Source organism: Engystomops pustulosus, unplaced genomic scaffold (assembly GCF_040894005.1).
Source record: "Engystomops pustulosus unplaced genomic scaffold, aEngPut4.maternal MAT_SCAFFOLD_124, whole genome shotgun sequence".
Lineage (NCBI taxonomy): Eukaryota > Metazoa > Chordata > Amphibia > Anura > Leptodactylidae > Engystomops > Engystomops pustulosus.
The window spans coordinates 217,601-231,639 of NW_027285005.1; the positions used below are offsets into that span (position 1 = coordinate 217,601).

Consider the following 14,039-nt stretch of genomic DNA (forward strand, 5'->3'; position numbering starts at 1 on the left):
ACTCACCACTTTCCTGTCTGTTCTCTTGTAGTCACTCACCACTTTCCTGTCTGTTCTCTTGTAGTCTCTCAACACTTTCCTGTCGGTTCTCTTTAGTCACTCATCTCTTTCCTGTTTGTTCTCTTGCAGTCACTCACCACTTTCCTGTTTGTTCTCTTGCAGTCACTCACCACTTTTCTGTCTGGTCTCTTGTAGTCACTCACCACTTTCCTGTCTGTTCTCTTGTAGTCACTCACCACTTTCCTGTCTGTTCTCTTGTAGTCACTCACCACTTTTCTGTCTGTTCTCTTGTAGTCTCTCACCATTTTCCTGTCTGTTCTCTTGTAGTCACTCACCACTTTCCTGTCTGTTCTCTTGTATTCACTCACCACTGTCCTGTCTGTTCTCTTGTATTCACTCACCACTTTCCTCTCTATTCTCTTGTAGTCACTCATCACTTTCCTGTCTGTTCTCTTGTAGTCACTCACCACTTTCCGGTCTGTTCTCTTGTAGTCACTCACCACTTTCCTGTCTGTTCTCTTGTAGTCACTCACCACTTTCCTGTCTGTTCTCTTGTAGTCACTCACCACTTTCTTGTCTGTTCTCTTGTAGTCACTCACCACTTTCCTGTCTGTTCTCTTGTAGTCACTCGTCACTTTCCTGTCTGTTCTCTTGTAGTCACTCACCACTTTCCTGTCTGTTCTCTTGTAGTCACTCACCACTTTCCTGTCTGTTCTCTTGTAGTCACTCACCACTTTCCTGTCTGTTCTCTTGTAGTCTCTCAACACTTTCCTGTCGGTTCTCTTTAGTCACTCATCTCTTTCCTGTTTGTTCTCTTGCAGTCACTCACCACTTTCCTGTTTGTTCTCTTGCAGTCACTCACCACTTTTCTGTCTGGTCTCTTGTAGTCACTCACCACTTTCCTGTCTGTTCTCTTGTAGTCACTCACCACTTTCCTGTCTGTTCTCTTGTAGTCACTCACCACTTTTCTGTCTGTTCTCTTGTAGTCTCTCACCATTTTCCTGTCTGTTCTCTTGTAGTCACTCACCACTTTCCTGTCTGTTCTCTTGTATTCACTCACCACTGTCCTGTCTGTTCTCTTGTATTCACTCACCACTTTCCTCTCTATTCTCTTGTAGTCACTCATCACTTTCCTGTCTGTTCTCTTGTAGTCACTCACCACTTTCCGGTCTGTTCTCTTGTAGTCACTCACCACTTTCCTGTCTGTTCTCTTGTAGTCACTCACCACTTTCCTGTCTGTTCTCTTGTAGTCACTCACCACTTTCTTGTCTGTTCTCTTGTAGTCACTCACCACTTTCCTGTCTGTTCTCTTGTAGTCACTCACCACTTTCCTGTCTGTTCTCTTGTAGTCACTTACCACTTTCTTGTCTGTTCTCTTGTAGTCACTCACCACTTTCCAGTCTGTTCTCTTGTAGTCTCTTACCCCTTTCCTGTCTGTTCTCTTGTAGTCTCTTACCCCTTTCCCGTCTGGTCTCTTGTAGTCACTCACCACTCTCCTGTCTGTTCTCTTGTAGTCACTCACCACTTTCCTGTCTGTTCTCTTGTAGTCACTCACCACTTTCCTGTCTGTTCTCTTGTAGTCACTCACCACTTTCCTCTCTGTTCTCTTGTAGTCACTCACCACTTTCCTGTCTTTTCTCTTGTAGTCACTCACCACTTTCATGTCTGTTCTCTTGTAGTCACTCACCACTTTCCTGTCTGTTCTCTTGTAGTCACTCACCACTTTCCTGTCTTTTCTCTTGTAGTCACTTATCACTTTCCTGTCTGTTTTCTTGTAGTCACTCACCACTTTCCTGTCTGTTCTCTTGTAGTCACTCATCACTTTCCTGTCTGTTCTCTTGTAGTCACTAACCACATTACTGTCTGTTCCCCCTAGTCTGTGTTTATAAGTGATTGTAATTCCCTTGAGGACTTCCTCTGGTTCTGACCTGTTATTTCTGTTGTGTGTTTGTGTGCATACCGTTGATCATTGTTTGCTGGGACTTCAAGTTTTACTTGCCGCAATGTTTTAGAGAGAGAGAATTTGTCGGGTCTGGAGCTGGTCCTGGGAAGCTGCCACCACTAGCAGGCAGTGACTAGCTAAGCCATAGAGTAAGGGACAGCTTTCCCTTCCCCGTTTCCCTAGTTCTTGCACGTTTTTTAGGTGTCTCCTTTTTATTGTGGTTTAGCTCACAAACACAGCGGATATTTACCCTACCCTATCTATCCAGTCAGTGACATCTCCCACGATGCATCTACTGGACGGGCCTTGAAGGTGGAGCTAGAGGAGAATCACAATACCCCCTGGACCCCCAGAGTCAGATGGACTCTTTGTTTCCTCCATGAATCCATTGGTTGTGCCAAGGTAGGCCCTGACAAACCCCCCAGGAACATGACCATGGAGTGATCCTGATGTGTCAGTAGTTACTTCTCCTCTGCCTGTTACTCATTGCTGAGCCTCTAGACTGCGATAATATTGCTGAGCTCAGAGAACGTGGCGTCAGGATCTAACCGAGGAGCCTGATTATGCAGAATCAATGGAGAAGTCACCAGAGGTCCAAAAAGACAGGAAGCAAATAAAAGCAAAACCCCAAAAGCACAAAATATTACAGCGGCCGTTACATAACTTCCTTCATTCATTCACAATATAAAACTCCCGGTGGTCAAACCTAATAACATGTACTTGGTGGAGGCCACACATATAACTAGAACACACACACTATAAGTGTCAATAATGTCATCCAGTATATACCTCAGCCAAGGCCAAGATTATAGGGAGGGCACCCAGGTTGTGAGCCCCAGGGCCCCCACCAGTAAGAAAGAGGATGGGGCACCCACTGCCCTCAGGCCAGCTCTGCCTCAGCTCAATGACCTAAAGTACCATCAGGAAAGCTGCAGCCTCCCCACACATTCTGCCATCTGTTTCCTGAGGGAGATGTTCTTCTTTGTACATCTAGAGGCTGGAGGTCCCCCCCCACCCCCTTTTACAATGATTTAATACTTTTTGTTGTTCTTTATTGTGAAATATCAGCAAAATACCTGGTTTTCAGTACTATGTCCTCTCTAGAGAAGACCATGAGGACGGTGATTGGTCCCACAGTATATGATATATAAATCCCCGAGGTGTGAGCACTACAAGGGACTAATCTTCATCCCTGAATGTTTCTCTTTTAGTCCTTTCTCCTACTGCCGCCATCTTTGTGGACACCAAGGAGCCAATCATCTTCTCGAATGCTGATCGCAGCTTCGGACATCAGGTGGTCCAGCTGGGAACTTGGTAAGATTGCTGCTTCCTCCACACGTGATGCTCAGCCATGGTGGAGAGGACATCATACAACATGTCAAGGATCTCTTTCCAGGGTGATCATCAGCGCCCCCTGCTATCCAGAGGTGACAAATAAAACTGGCCGAATATATAGCTGCGATCCAAGGACTGGGAGCTGCTCACCAATCCCCATCTCTGGTAAGACCATCATCACTATGGAGTATTTGGCTTTAGGATGATCTATGATCTGGTCCTCATATCTCCACATGTTCTGCTGCAGGATCTTCAAATGATGATCACATCTCGCTGGGGATGTCCCTGATCTTGCAAGATAAGCCGTTGCAGATGCTGGTGGGAAACGTGAATGTTCTAGCATTTTGTGTCCTACGTCCTAAGGCCAACTGGACCTCACTATGGCTTGTCATATTAACATCATGAAGCACTGTCTCCTATACTCCTTATATACCACATCCCCTAATGATGGTGGAGTGCTGTCCCCTATATATAGCATCCCCCACACCCCGTCCAATCACTATGTTATAGAAGCAGTTCCAGCACCCTGACACCCTGACCAATCACTATGTTATAGAAGCAGTTCCAGCACCCTGACATACTGACCAATCACTATGTTATAGGAGTAGTTCCAGCACCCTGACACCCTGTCCAATCACTATGTTATAGGAGCAGTTCCAGCACCCTGACACCCTGTCAAATCACTATGTTATAGGAGCAGTTCCAGCACCCTGACACCCTGTCCAATCACTATTTTATAGGAGCAGTTCTAGCACCCTGACACTGCTCCTACAGAGGGCACCACTGTCTTTTTTTTTGGTGCACCCTTAACACGGGGCATTTGAGACACCTTTATCAGACTTCACATAATAAGTGTGGCGCACGGTGGAAGTGAGCACTGAACACCCCCTTTAGTGGCCCAGATACTTCTTATATTCCTGTACTAGCAGTTTACACCAGAAAGAACGTCCTACAGAAAACTGGCGCCCGGTCCTTAGTAAATGTTCCCCCTTGTGTCTTCTTGTTGTGAGGTTTGTGGACCGACCCTGCGGAGAACCTGCGGGAAGAACATGTATGTGAACGGCCGCTGTTACCTGCTGGATGACAAGCTTCAGGTGCGGGCATCTATGCCCCCTTCACTTCCAGGTGCGTTCCCTCGGGCTCTGTCCCTCCATATACTGGATGTGGCCTCCACGTATGCTCCATGACTCTTCTCCTCGTTGTCTCTGCCCCTACACATTCAGGAACTTTGCTTATATGTGACTAATTCCCTGCTGTTTCCTGAGACTTCCTGCCTCCTTCTGTCTTCTCTCCATCTTGTTTACATCACGTTGTCATAACTAATTTGTCTGCGGTGTATACATTTCAGATCTAAGATCTCTCAGACCTTGGTGACAGTGCATACTTTTAAGTGCATTGATAAGTGCACAGAATTAGACCACATTTGAACCAGAAGGAAACAATAGGAGTCTTTCTTGTAAGAACTTGTCACAATCAGATTACTTTATCCCTCACTCATACTTGCAAAAAGTAAAGTCTCACCATTCAGCTCTGTCCACCGACAAACCTGATCTAAATCTGGGGGACTCAGACAGTTGCACTTAATAGAATGTAATGGCGCGTCTGCAGCTGGCAGCCTGTGCATCTGCTCTGCATCCCCCCACCGTCTGCCCCGCGGCACCAGCTTGGCGCTTAGCTTGTTACCCCCCTTTCAGTACGCAGCATAGAATCAGAGGCTCCATGTCGCATTGCTTGGTGCAACAAACTGGCAGAACTGGATACTGGAAGCCAAGAGTTTTGGCATCATTATCACAAATCAGGGGGAACACCACAGCTCTAGCGGTAGCCAGCACTTCCCAGCGTCAGCGCCAGTACTTGGCAAAATTAGAGCTAGAGGCATTGTCTCTTCTGCCAACATGTAAATATGTGCCTCTCGCAGTGTATGTATGTAACTGTAACATTAAGCCTCTCGCAGTGTCTGTATGTAACTGTAACATTAAGCCTCTCGTAGTGTATGTATGTAACTGTAACATTAAGCCTCTCGTAGTGTATGTATGTAACTGTAACATTAAGCCTCTCGCAGTGTCTGTATGTAACTGTAACATTAAGCCTCTCGTAGTGTATGTATGTAACTGTAACATTAAGCCTCTTGTAGTGTATGTATGTAACTGTAACATTAAGCCTCTCGCAGTGTCTGTATGTAACTGTAACATTAAGCCTCCTGTAGTGTATGTATGTAACTGTAACATTAAGCCTCTCGCAGTGTATGTATGTAACTGTAACATTAAGCCTCTCGTAGTGTATGTATGTAACTGTAACATTAAGCCTCCTGTAGTGTATGTATGTAACTGTAACATTAAGCCTCTCGCAGTGTATGTATGTAACTGTAACATTTAGCCTCTCGCAGTGTATATATGTAACTGTAACATTAAGCCTCCTGTAGTGTATGTATGTAACTGTAACATTAAGCCTCTCGCAGTGTATGTATGTAACTGTAACATTAAGCCTCTCGTAGTGTATGTATGTAACTGTAACATTAAGCCTCCTATAGTGTATGTATGTAACTGTAACATTAAGCCTCTCGTAGTGTATGTATGTAACTGTAACATTAAGCCTCCTGTAGTGTATGTATGTAACTGTAACATTAAGCCTCTCGCAGTGTATGTATGTAACTGTAACATTTAGCCTCTCGCAGTGTATATATGTAACTGTAACATTAAGCCTCCTGTAGTGTATGTATGTAACTGTAACATTAAGCCTCTCTTTGTGTATGTATGTAACTGTAACATTAAGCCTCTCTTTGTGTATGTATGTAACTGTAACATTAAGCCTCCTGTAGTGTATGTATGTAACTGTAACATTAAGCCCCTTGTAGTGTATGTATGTAACTGTAACATTAAGCCTCTCGCAGTGTATGTATGTAACAGTAACATTAAGCCTCTCGCAGTGTCTGTATGTAACTGTAACATTAAGCCTCTCGTGGTGTATGTATGTAACTGTAACATTAAGCCTCTCGCAGTGTATGTATGTAACTGTAACATTAAGCCTCTCTTTGTGTATGTATGTAACTGTAACATTAAGCCTCTCGCAGTGTATGTATGTAACTGTAACATTTAGCCTCTCGCAGTGTATATATGTAACTGTAACATTAAGCCTCCTGTAGTGTATGTATGTAACTGTAACATTAAGCCTCTCTTTGTGTATGTATGTAACTGTAACATTAAGCCTCCTGTAGTGTATGTATGTAACTGTAACATTAAGCCTCTCTTTGTGTATGTATGTAACTGTAACATTAAGCCTCTCGCAGTGTATGTATGTAACTGTAACATTTAGCCTCTCGCAGTGTATATATGTAACTGTAACATTAAGCCTCCTGTAGTGTATGTATGTAACTGTAACATTAAGCCTCTCGTGGTGTATGTATGTAACTGTAACATTAAGCCTCTCTTTGTGTATGTATGTAACTGTAACATTAAGCCTCCTGTAGTGTATGTATGTAACTGTAACATTAAGCCCCTTGTAGTGTATGTATGTAACTGTAACATTAAGCCTCTCGCAGTGTATGTATGTAACTGTAACATTAAGCCTCTCTCAGTGTCTGTATGTAACTGTAACAGTAAGCCTCTCGTGGTGTATGTATGTAACTGTAACATTAAGCCTCCTGTAGTGTATGTATGTAACTGTAACATTAAGCCTCTCTTTGTGTATGTATGTAACTGTAACATTAAGCCTCTCTTTGTGTATGTATGTAACTGTAACATTTAGCCTCTCGCAGTGTATATATGTAACTGTAACATTAAGCCTCCTGTAGTGTATGTATGTAACTGTAACATTAAGCCTCCTGTAGTGTATGTATGTAACTGTAACATTAAGCCTCCTGTAGTGTATGTATGTAACTGTAACATTAAGCCCCTTGTAGTGTATGTATGTAACTGTAACATTAAGCCTCTCGTAGTGTATGTATGTAACTGTAACATTAAGCCCCTTTTAGTGTATGTATGTAACTGTAACATTAAGCCTCTCGTAGTGTATGTATGTAACTGTAACATTAAGCCTCTCGTAGTGTATGTATGTAACTGTAACATTAAGCCTCTCGTAGTGTATGTATGTAACTGTAACATTAAGCCTCCTGTAGTGTATGTATGTAACTGTAACATTAAGCCTCTCATAGTGTATGTATGTAACTGTAACATTAAGCCCTTGTAGTGTATGTATGTAACTGTAACATTAAGCCTCCTGTAGTGTATGTATGTAACTGTAACATTAAGCCTCTCATAGTGTATGTATGTAACTGTAACATTAAGCCCCTTGTAGTGTATGTATGTAACTGTAACATTAAGCCTCTCGTAGTGTATGTATGTATGTAACATTAAGCCTCCTGTAGTGTATGTATGTAACTGTAACATTAAGCCCCTTTTAGTGTATGTATGTAACTGTAACATTAAGCCTCTCGTAGTGTATGTATGTAACTGTAACATGAAGCCTCCTGTAGTGTATGTATGTAACTGTAACATTAAGCCTCCTGTAGTGTATGTATGTAACTGTAACATTAAGCCTCCCGTAGTGTATGTATGTAACTGTAACATTAAGCCTCTCAAAATGTATGTATGTAACTGTAATATTAAGCCCCTTATAGTGTATGTATGTAACTGTAACATTAAGCCTCTTGCAGTGTATGTATATAACTGTAACATTAAACCTCTCATAGTGTATGTATGTAACTGTTACATTAAGCCCCTTGTAGAGTATGTATGTAACTGTAACATTAAGCCTCCTGTAGTGTATGTATGTAACTGTAACATTAAGCCTCCTGTAGTGTATGTATGTAACTGTAACATTAAGCCTCTCGTAGTGTATGTATGTAACTGTAACATTAAGCCTCCGGTAGTGTATGTATGTATGTAACTGTAACATTAAGCCTCTTGTAGTGTATGTATGTAACTGTAACATTAAGCCTTCTGTAGTGTATGTATGTAACTGTAACATTAAGCCTCCTGTAGTGTATGTATGTAACTGTAACATTAAGCCCCTTTTAGTGTATGTATGTAACTGTAACATTAAGCCTCCTGTAGTGTATGTATGTAACTGTAACATTAAGCCTCTCGTAGTGTATGTATGTAACTGTAACATTAAGCCTCTCGCAGTGTATGTATGTAACTGTAACATTAAGCCTCTCGTAGTGTATGTGTGTAACTGTAACATTAAGCCTCTCGTAGTGTATGTATGTAACTGTAACATTAAGCCTCTCGTAGTGTATGTATGTAACTGTAACATTAAGCCTCTCGTGGTTTATGTATGTAACTGTAACATTAAGCCTCCTGTAGTGTATGTATGTAACTGTAACATTAAGCCTCCTGTAGTGTATGTACGTAACTGTAACATTAAGCCTCTCGTGGTTTATGTATGTAACTGTAACATTAAGCCCCTTGTAGTGTATGTATGTAACTGTAACATTAAGCCTCTTGTAGTGTATGTATGTAACTGTAACATTAAGCCTCCTGTAGTGTATATATGTAACTGTAACATTAAGCCTCTCGTGGTTTATGTATGTAACTGTAACATTAAGCCCCTTGTAGTGTATGTATGTAACTGTAACATTAAGCCTCTTGTAGTGTATGTATGTAACTGTAACATTAAGCCTCTCATAGTGTATGTATGTAACTTTAACATTAAGCCTCTCGTAGTGTATGTATGTAACTGTAACATTAAGCCTCCTGTAGTGTATGTATGTAACTGTAACATTAAGCCTCCTGTAGTGTATGTATGTAACTGTAACATTAAGCCTCCTGTAGTGTATGTATGTAACTGTAACATTAAGCCTCCTGTAGTGTATGTATGTAACTGTAACATTAAGCCTCTCGTGGTTTATGTATGTAACTGTAACATTAAGCCTCCCGTAGTGTATGTATGTAACTGTAACATTAAGCCTCCTGTAGTGTATGTATGTAACTGTAACATTAAGCTTCCTGTAGTGTATGTATGTAACTGTAACATTAAGCCTCTCGTGGTTTATGTATGTAACTGTAACATTAAGCTGCTCGTTGTGTATGTATGTAACTGTAACATTAAGCCTCTCGTAGTGTATGTATGTATGTAACAATAAGCCTCCTGTAGTGTATGTATGTAACTGTAACATTAAACCTCCTGTAGTGTATGTATGTAACTGTAACATTAAGCCCCTTGTAGTGTATGTATGTAACTGTAACATTAAGCCTCTCGTAGTGTATGTAACTGTAACATTAAGCCTCTCGTAGTGTATGTATGTATGTAACAATAAGCCTCTCGTAGTGTATGTATGTAACTGTAACATTAAGCCTCCTGTAGTGTATGTATGTAACTGTAACATTAAGCCCCTTGTAGTGTATGTATGTAACATTAAGCCTCCCGTAGTGTATGTATGTAACTGTAACATTAAGCCTCCTGTAGTGTATGTATGTAACTGTAACATTAAGCCTCCTGTAGTGTATGTATGTAACTGTAACATTAAGCCCCTTGTAGTGTATGTATGTAACTGTAACATTAAGCCTCCTGTAGTGTATGTATGTAACTGTAACATTAAGCCCCTTGTAGTGTATGTATGTAACTGTTACATTAAGCCTCTCGTAGTGTATGTATGTAACTGTAACATTAAGCCTCTCGTAGTGTATGTATGTATGTAACAATAAGCCTCATGTAGTGTATGTATGTAACTGTAACATTAAGCCTCCTGTAGTGTATGTATGTAACTGTAACATTAAGCCCCTTGTAGTGTATGTATGTAACATTAAGCCTCCTGTAGTGTATGTATGTAACTGTAACATTAAGCCTCTCGTAGTGTATGTATGTAACTGTAACATTAAGCCTCCTGTAGTGTATGTATGTAACTGTAACATTAAGCCTCTCGTGGTTTATGTATGTAACTGTAACATTAAGCCCCTTGTAGTGTATGTATGTAACTGTAACATTAAGCCTCTTGTAGTGTATGTATGTAACTGTAACATTAAGCCTCTCATAGTGTATGTATGTAACTTTAACATTAAGCCTCTCGTAGTGTATGTATGTAACTGTAACATTAAGCCTCCTGTAGTGTATGTATGTAACTGTAACATTAAGCCTCCTGTAGTGTATGTATGTAACTGTAACATTAAGCCTCTCGTGGTTTATGTATGTAACTGTAACATTAAGCCCCTTGTAGTGTATGTATGTAACTGTAACATTAAGCCTCTTGTAGTGTATGTATGTAACTGTAACATTAAGCCTCCTGTAGTGTATGTATGTAACTGTAACATTAAGCCTCTCGTGGTTTATGTATGTAACTGTAACATTAAGCCCCTTGTAGTGTATGTATGTAACTGTAACATTAAGCCTCTTGTAGTGTATGTATGTAACTGTAACATTAAGCCTCTCATAGTGTATGTATGTACCTTTAACATTAAGCCTCTCGTAGTGTATGTATGTAACTGTAACATTAAGCCTCCTGTAGTGTATGTATGTAACTGTAACATTAAGCCTCCTGTAGTGTATGTATGTAACTGTAACATTAAGCCTCCTGTAGTGTATGTATGTAACTGTAACATTAAGCCTCCTGTAGTGTATGTATGTAACTGTAACATTAAGCCTCCTGTAGTGTATGTATGTAACTGTAACATTAAGCTTCCTGTAGTGTATGTATGTAACTGTAACATTAAGCCTCTCGTGGTTTATGTATGTAACTGTAACATTAAGCTGCTCGTAGTGTATGTATGTAACTGTAACATTAAGCCTCTCGTAGTGTATGTATGTATGTAACAATAAGCCTCCTGTAGTGTATGTATGTAACTGTAACATTAAGCCTCCTGTAGTGTATGTATGTAACTGTAACATTAAGCCCCTTGTAGTGTATGTATGTAACATTAAGCCTCCTGTAGTGTATGTATGTAACTGTAACATTAAGCCTCCTGTAGTGTATGTATGTAACTGTAACATTAAGCCCCTTGTAGTGTATGTATGTAACTGTAACATTAAGCCTCTCGTAGTGTATGTATGTAACTGTAACATTAAGTCTCTCGTAGTGTATGTATGTATGTAACAATAAGCCTCCTGTAGTGTATGTATGTAACTGTAACATTAAGCCTCCTGTAGTGTATGTATGTAACTGTAACATTAAGCCCCTTGTAGTGTATGTATGTAACATTAAGCCTCCCGTAGTGTATGTATGTAACTGTAACATTAAGCCTCCTGTAGTGTATGTATGTAACTGTAACATTAAGCCTCCTGTAGTGTATGTATGTAACTGTAACATTAAGCCCCTTGTAGTGTATGTATGTAACTGTAACATTAAGCCTCCTGTAGTGTATGTATGTAACTGTTACATTAAGCCTCTCGTAGTGTATGTATGTAACTGTAACATTAAGCCTCTCGTAGTGTATGTATGTATGTAACAATAAGCCTCATGTAGTGTAGGTATGTAACTGTAACATTAAGCCTCCTGTAGTGTATGTATGTAACTGTAACATTAAGCCCCTTGTAGTGTATGTATGTAACATTAAGCCTCCTGTAGTGTATGTATGTAACTGTAACATTAAGCCTCTCGTAGTGTATGTATGTAACTGTAACATTAAGCCTCCTGTAGTGTATGTATGTAACTGTAACATTAAGCCTCTCGTAGTGTATGTATGTAACTGTAACATTAAGCCTCTGGTAGTGTATGTATGTAACTGTAACATTAAGCCCCTTGTAGTGTATGTATGTAACTGTAACATTAAGCTTCCTGTAGTGTATGTATGTAACTGTAACATTAAGCCTCCTGTAGTGTATGTATGTAACTGTAACATTAAGCTTCCTGTAGTGTATGTATGTAACTGTAACATTAAGCCTCCTGTAGTGTATGTATGTAACTGTAACATTAAGCCCCTTGTAGTGTATGTATGTAACTGTAACATTAAGCCCCTTATAGTGTATGTATGTAACTGTAACATTAAGCCTCCTGTAGTGTATGTATGTAACTGTAACATTAAGCCTCTTATAGTGTATGTATGTAACAGTAACATTAAGCCTCTCGCAGTGTATGTATGTAACTGTAACATTAAGCCTCCTGTAGTGTATGTATGTAACTGTAACATTAAGCCTCTCGCAGTGTATGTATGTAACTGTAACATTAAGCCTCCTGTAGTGTATGTATGTAACTGTAACATTAAGCCTCTCGTAGTGTATGTATGTAACTGTAACATTAAGCCTCTCGTAGTGTATGTATGTAACTGTAACATTAAGCCTCCTGTAGTGTATGTATGTAACTGTAACATTAAGCCCCTTGTAGTGTATGTATGTAACTGTAACATTAAGCCTCCTGTAGTGTATGTATGTAACTGTAACATTAAGCCTCCTGTAGTGTATGTATGTAACTGTAACATTAAGCCTCCTGTAGTGTATGTATGTAACTGTAACATTAAGCCCCTTGTAGTGTATGTATGTAACTGTAACATTAAGCCTCCTGTAGTGTATGTATGTAACTGTAACATTAAGCCTCCTGTAGTGTATGTATGTAACTGTAACATTAAGCTTCCTGTAGTGTATGTATGTAACTGTAACATTAAGCCTCCTGTAGTGTATGTATGTAACTGTAACATTAAGCCCCTTGTAGTGTATGTATGTAACTGTAACATTAAGCCCCTTATAGTGTATGTATGTAACTGTAACATTAAGCCTCCTGTAGTGTATGTATGTAACTGTAACATTAAGCATCTTATAGTGTATGTATGTAACTGTAACATTAAGCCTCTCGCAGTGTATGTATGTAACTGTAACATTAAGCCTCCTGTAGTGTATGTATGTAACTGTAACATTAAGCCTCTCGCAGTGTATGTATGTAACTGTAACATTAAGCCTCCCGTAGTGTATGTATGTAACTGTAACATTAAGCCCCTTGTAGTGTATGTATGTAACTGTAACATTAAGCCTCTCGTAGTGTATGTATGTAACTGTAACATTAAGCCTCTCGTAGTGTATGTATGTAACTGTAACATTAAGCCTCTCGTAGTGTATGTATGTAACTGTAACATTAAGCCTCTCGTAGTGTATGTATGTAACTGTAACATTAAGCCTCTTATAGTGTATGTATGTAACTGTAACATTAAGCCTCCTGTAGTGTATGTATGTAACTGTAATATTAAGCCCCTTGTAGTGTATGTATGTAACTGTAACATTAAGCCTCTCGCAGTGTATGTATGTAACTGTAACATTAAGCCTCCTGTAGTGTATGTATGTAACTGTAACATTAAGCCTCCTGTAGTGTATGTATGTAACTGTAACATTAAGCCTCTCTTTGTGTATGTATGTAACTGTAACATTAAGCCTCCTGTAGTGTATGTATGTAACTGTAACATTAAGCCTCTCGTAGTGTATGTATGTAACTGTAACATTAAGCCTCTCGCAGTGTATGTATGTAACTGTAACATTAAGCCTCCTGTAGTGTATGTATGTAACTGTAACATTAAGCCTCCTGTAGTGTATGTATGTAACTGTAACATTAAGCCTCTCTTTGTGTATGTATGTAACTGTAACATTAAGCCTCTCGCAGTGTATGTATGTAACTGTAACATTTAGCCTCTCGCAGTGTATATATGTAACTGTAACATTAAGCCTCCTGTAGTGTATGTATGTAACTGTAACATTAAGCCTCTCGTGGTGTATGTATGTAACTGTAACATTAAGCCTCTCTTTGTGTATGTATGTAACTGTAACATTAAGCCTCCTGTAGTGTATGTATGTAACTGTAACATTAAGCCCCTTGTAGTGTATGTATGTAACTGTAACATTAAGCCTCTCG

General features: G+C 39.8%; 1 protein-coding gene across 6 annotated transcripts in view; it reads left to right on the plus strand.

The window, feature by feature from the left end:
- The window catches only part of LOC140108394 (integrin alpha-M-like), a 70,281-nt gene that overhangs the window by 14,369 nt on the left and 41,873 nt on the right, over positions 1-14,039 (plus strand). For all 6 annotated transcript variants that reach the window (XR_011851051.1, XR_011851050.1, XR_011851049.1 and 3 more), the window contains exons 2-5: positions 3,154-3,256; positions 3,339-3,442; positions 3,525-3,595; positions 4,288-4,402. Coding sequence is in view for 1 of the 6 variants with exons in the window: in XM_072131707.1 (XP_071987808.1) it covers positions 3,154-3,256; positions 3,339-3,442; positions 3,525-3,595; positions 4,288-4,402 (393 nt within the window). In the remaining 5 variants the exon portion in view is untranslated. The remainder of the gene's footprint in view (positions 1-3,153; positions 3,257-3,338; positions 3,443-3,524; positions 3,596-4,287; positions 4,403-14,039) is intronic.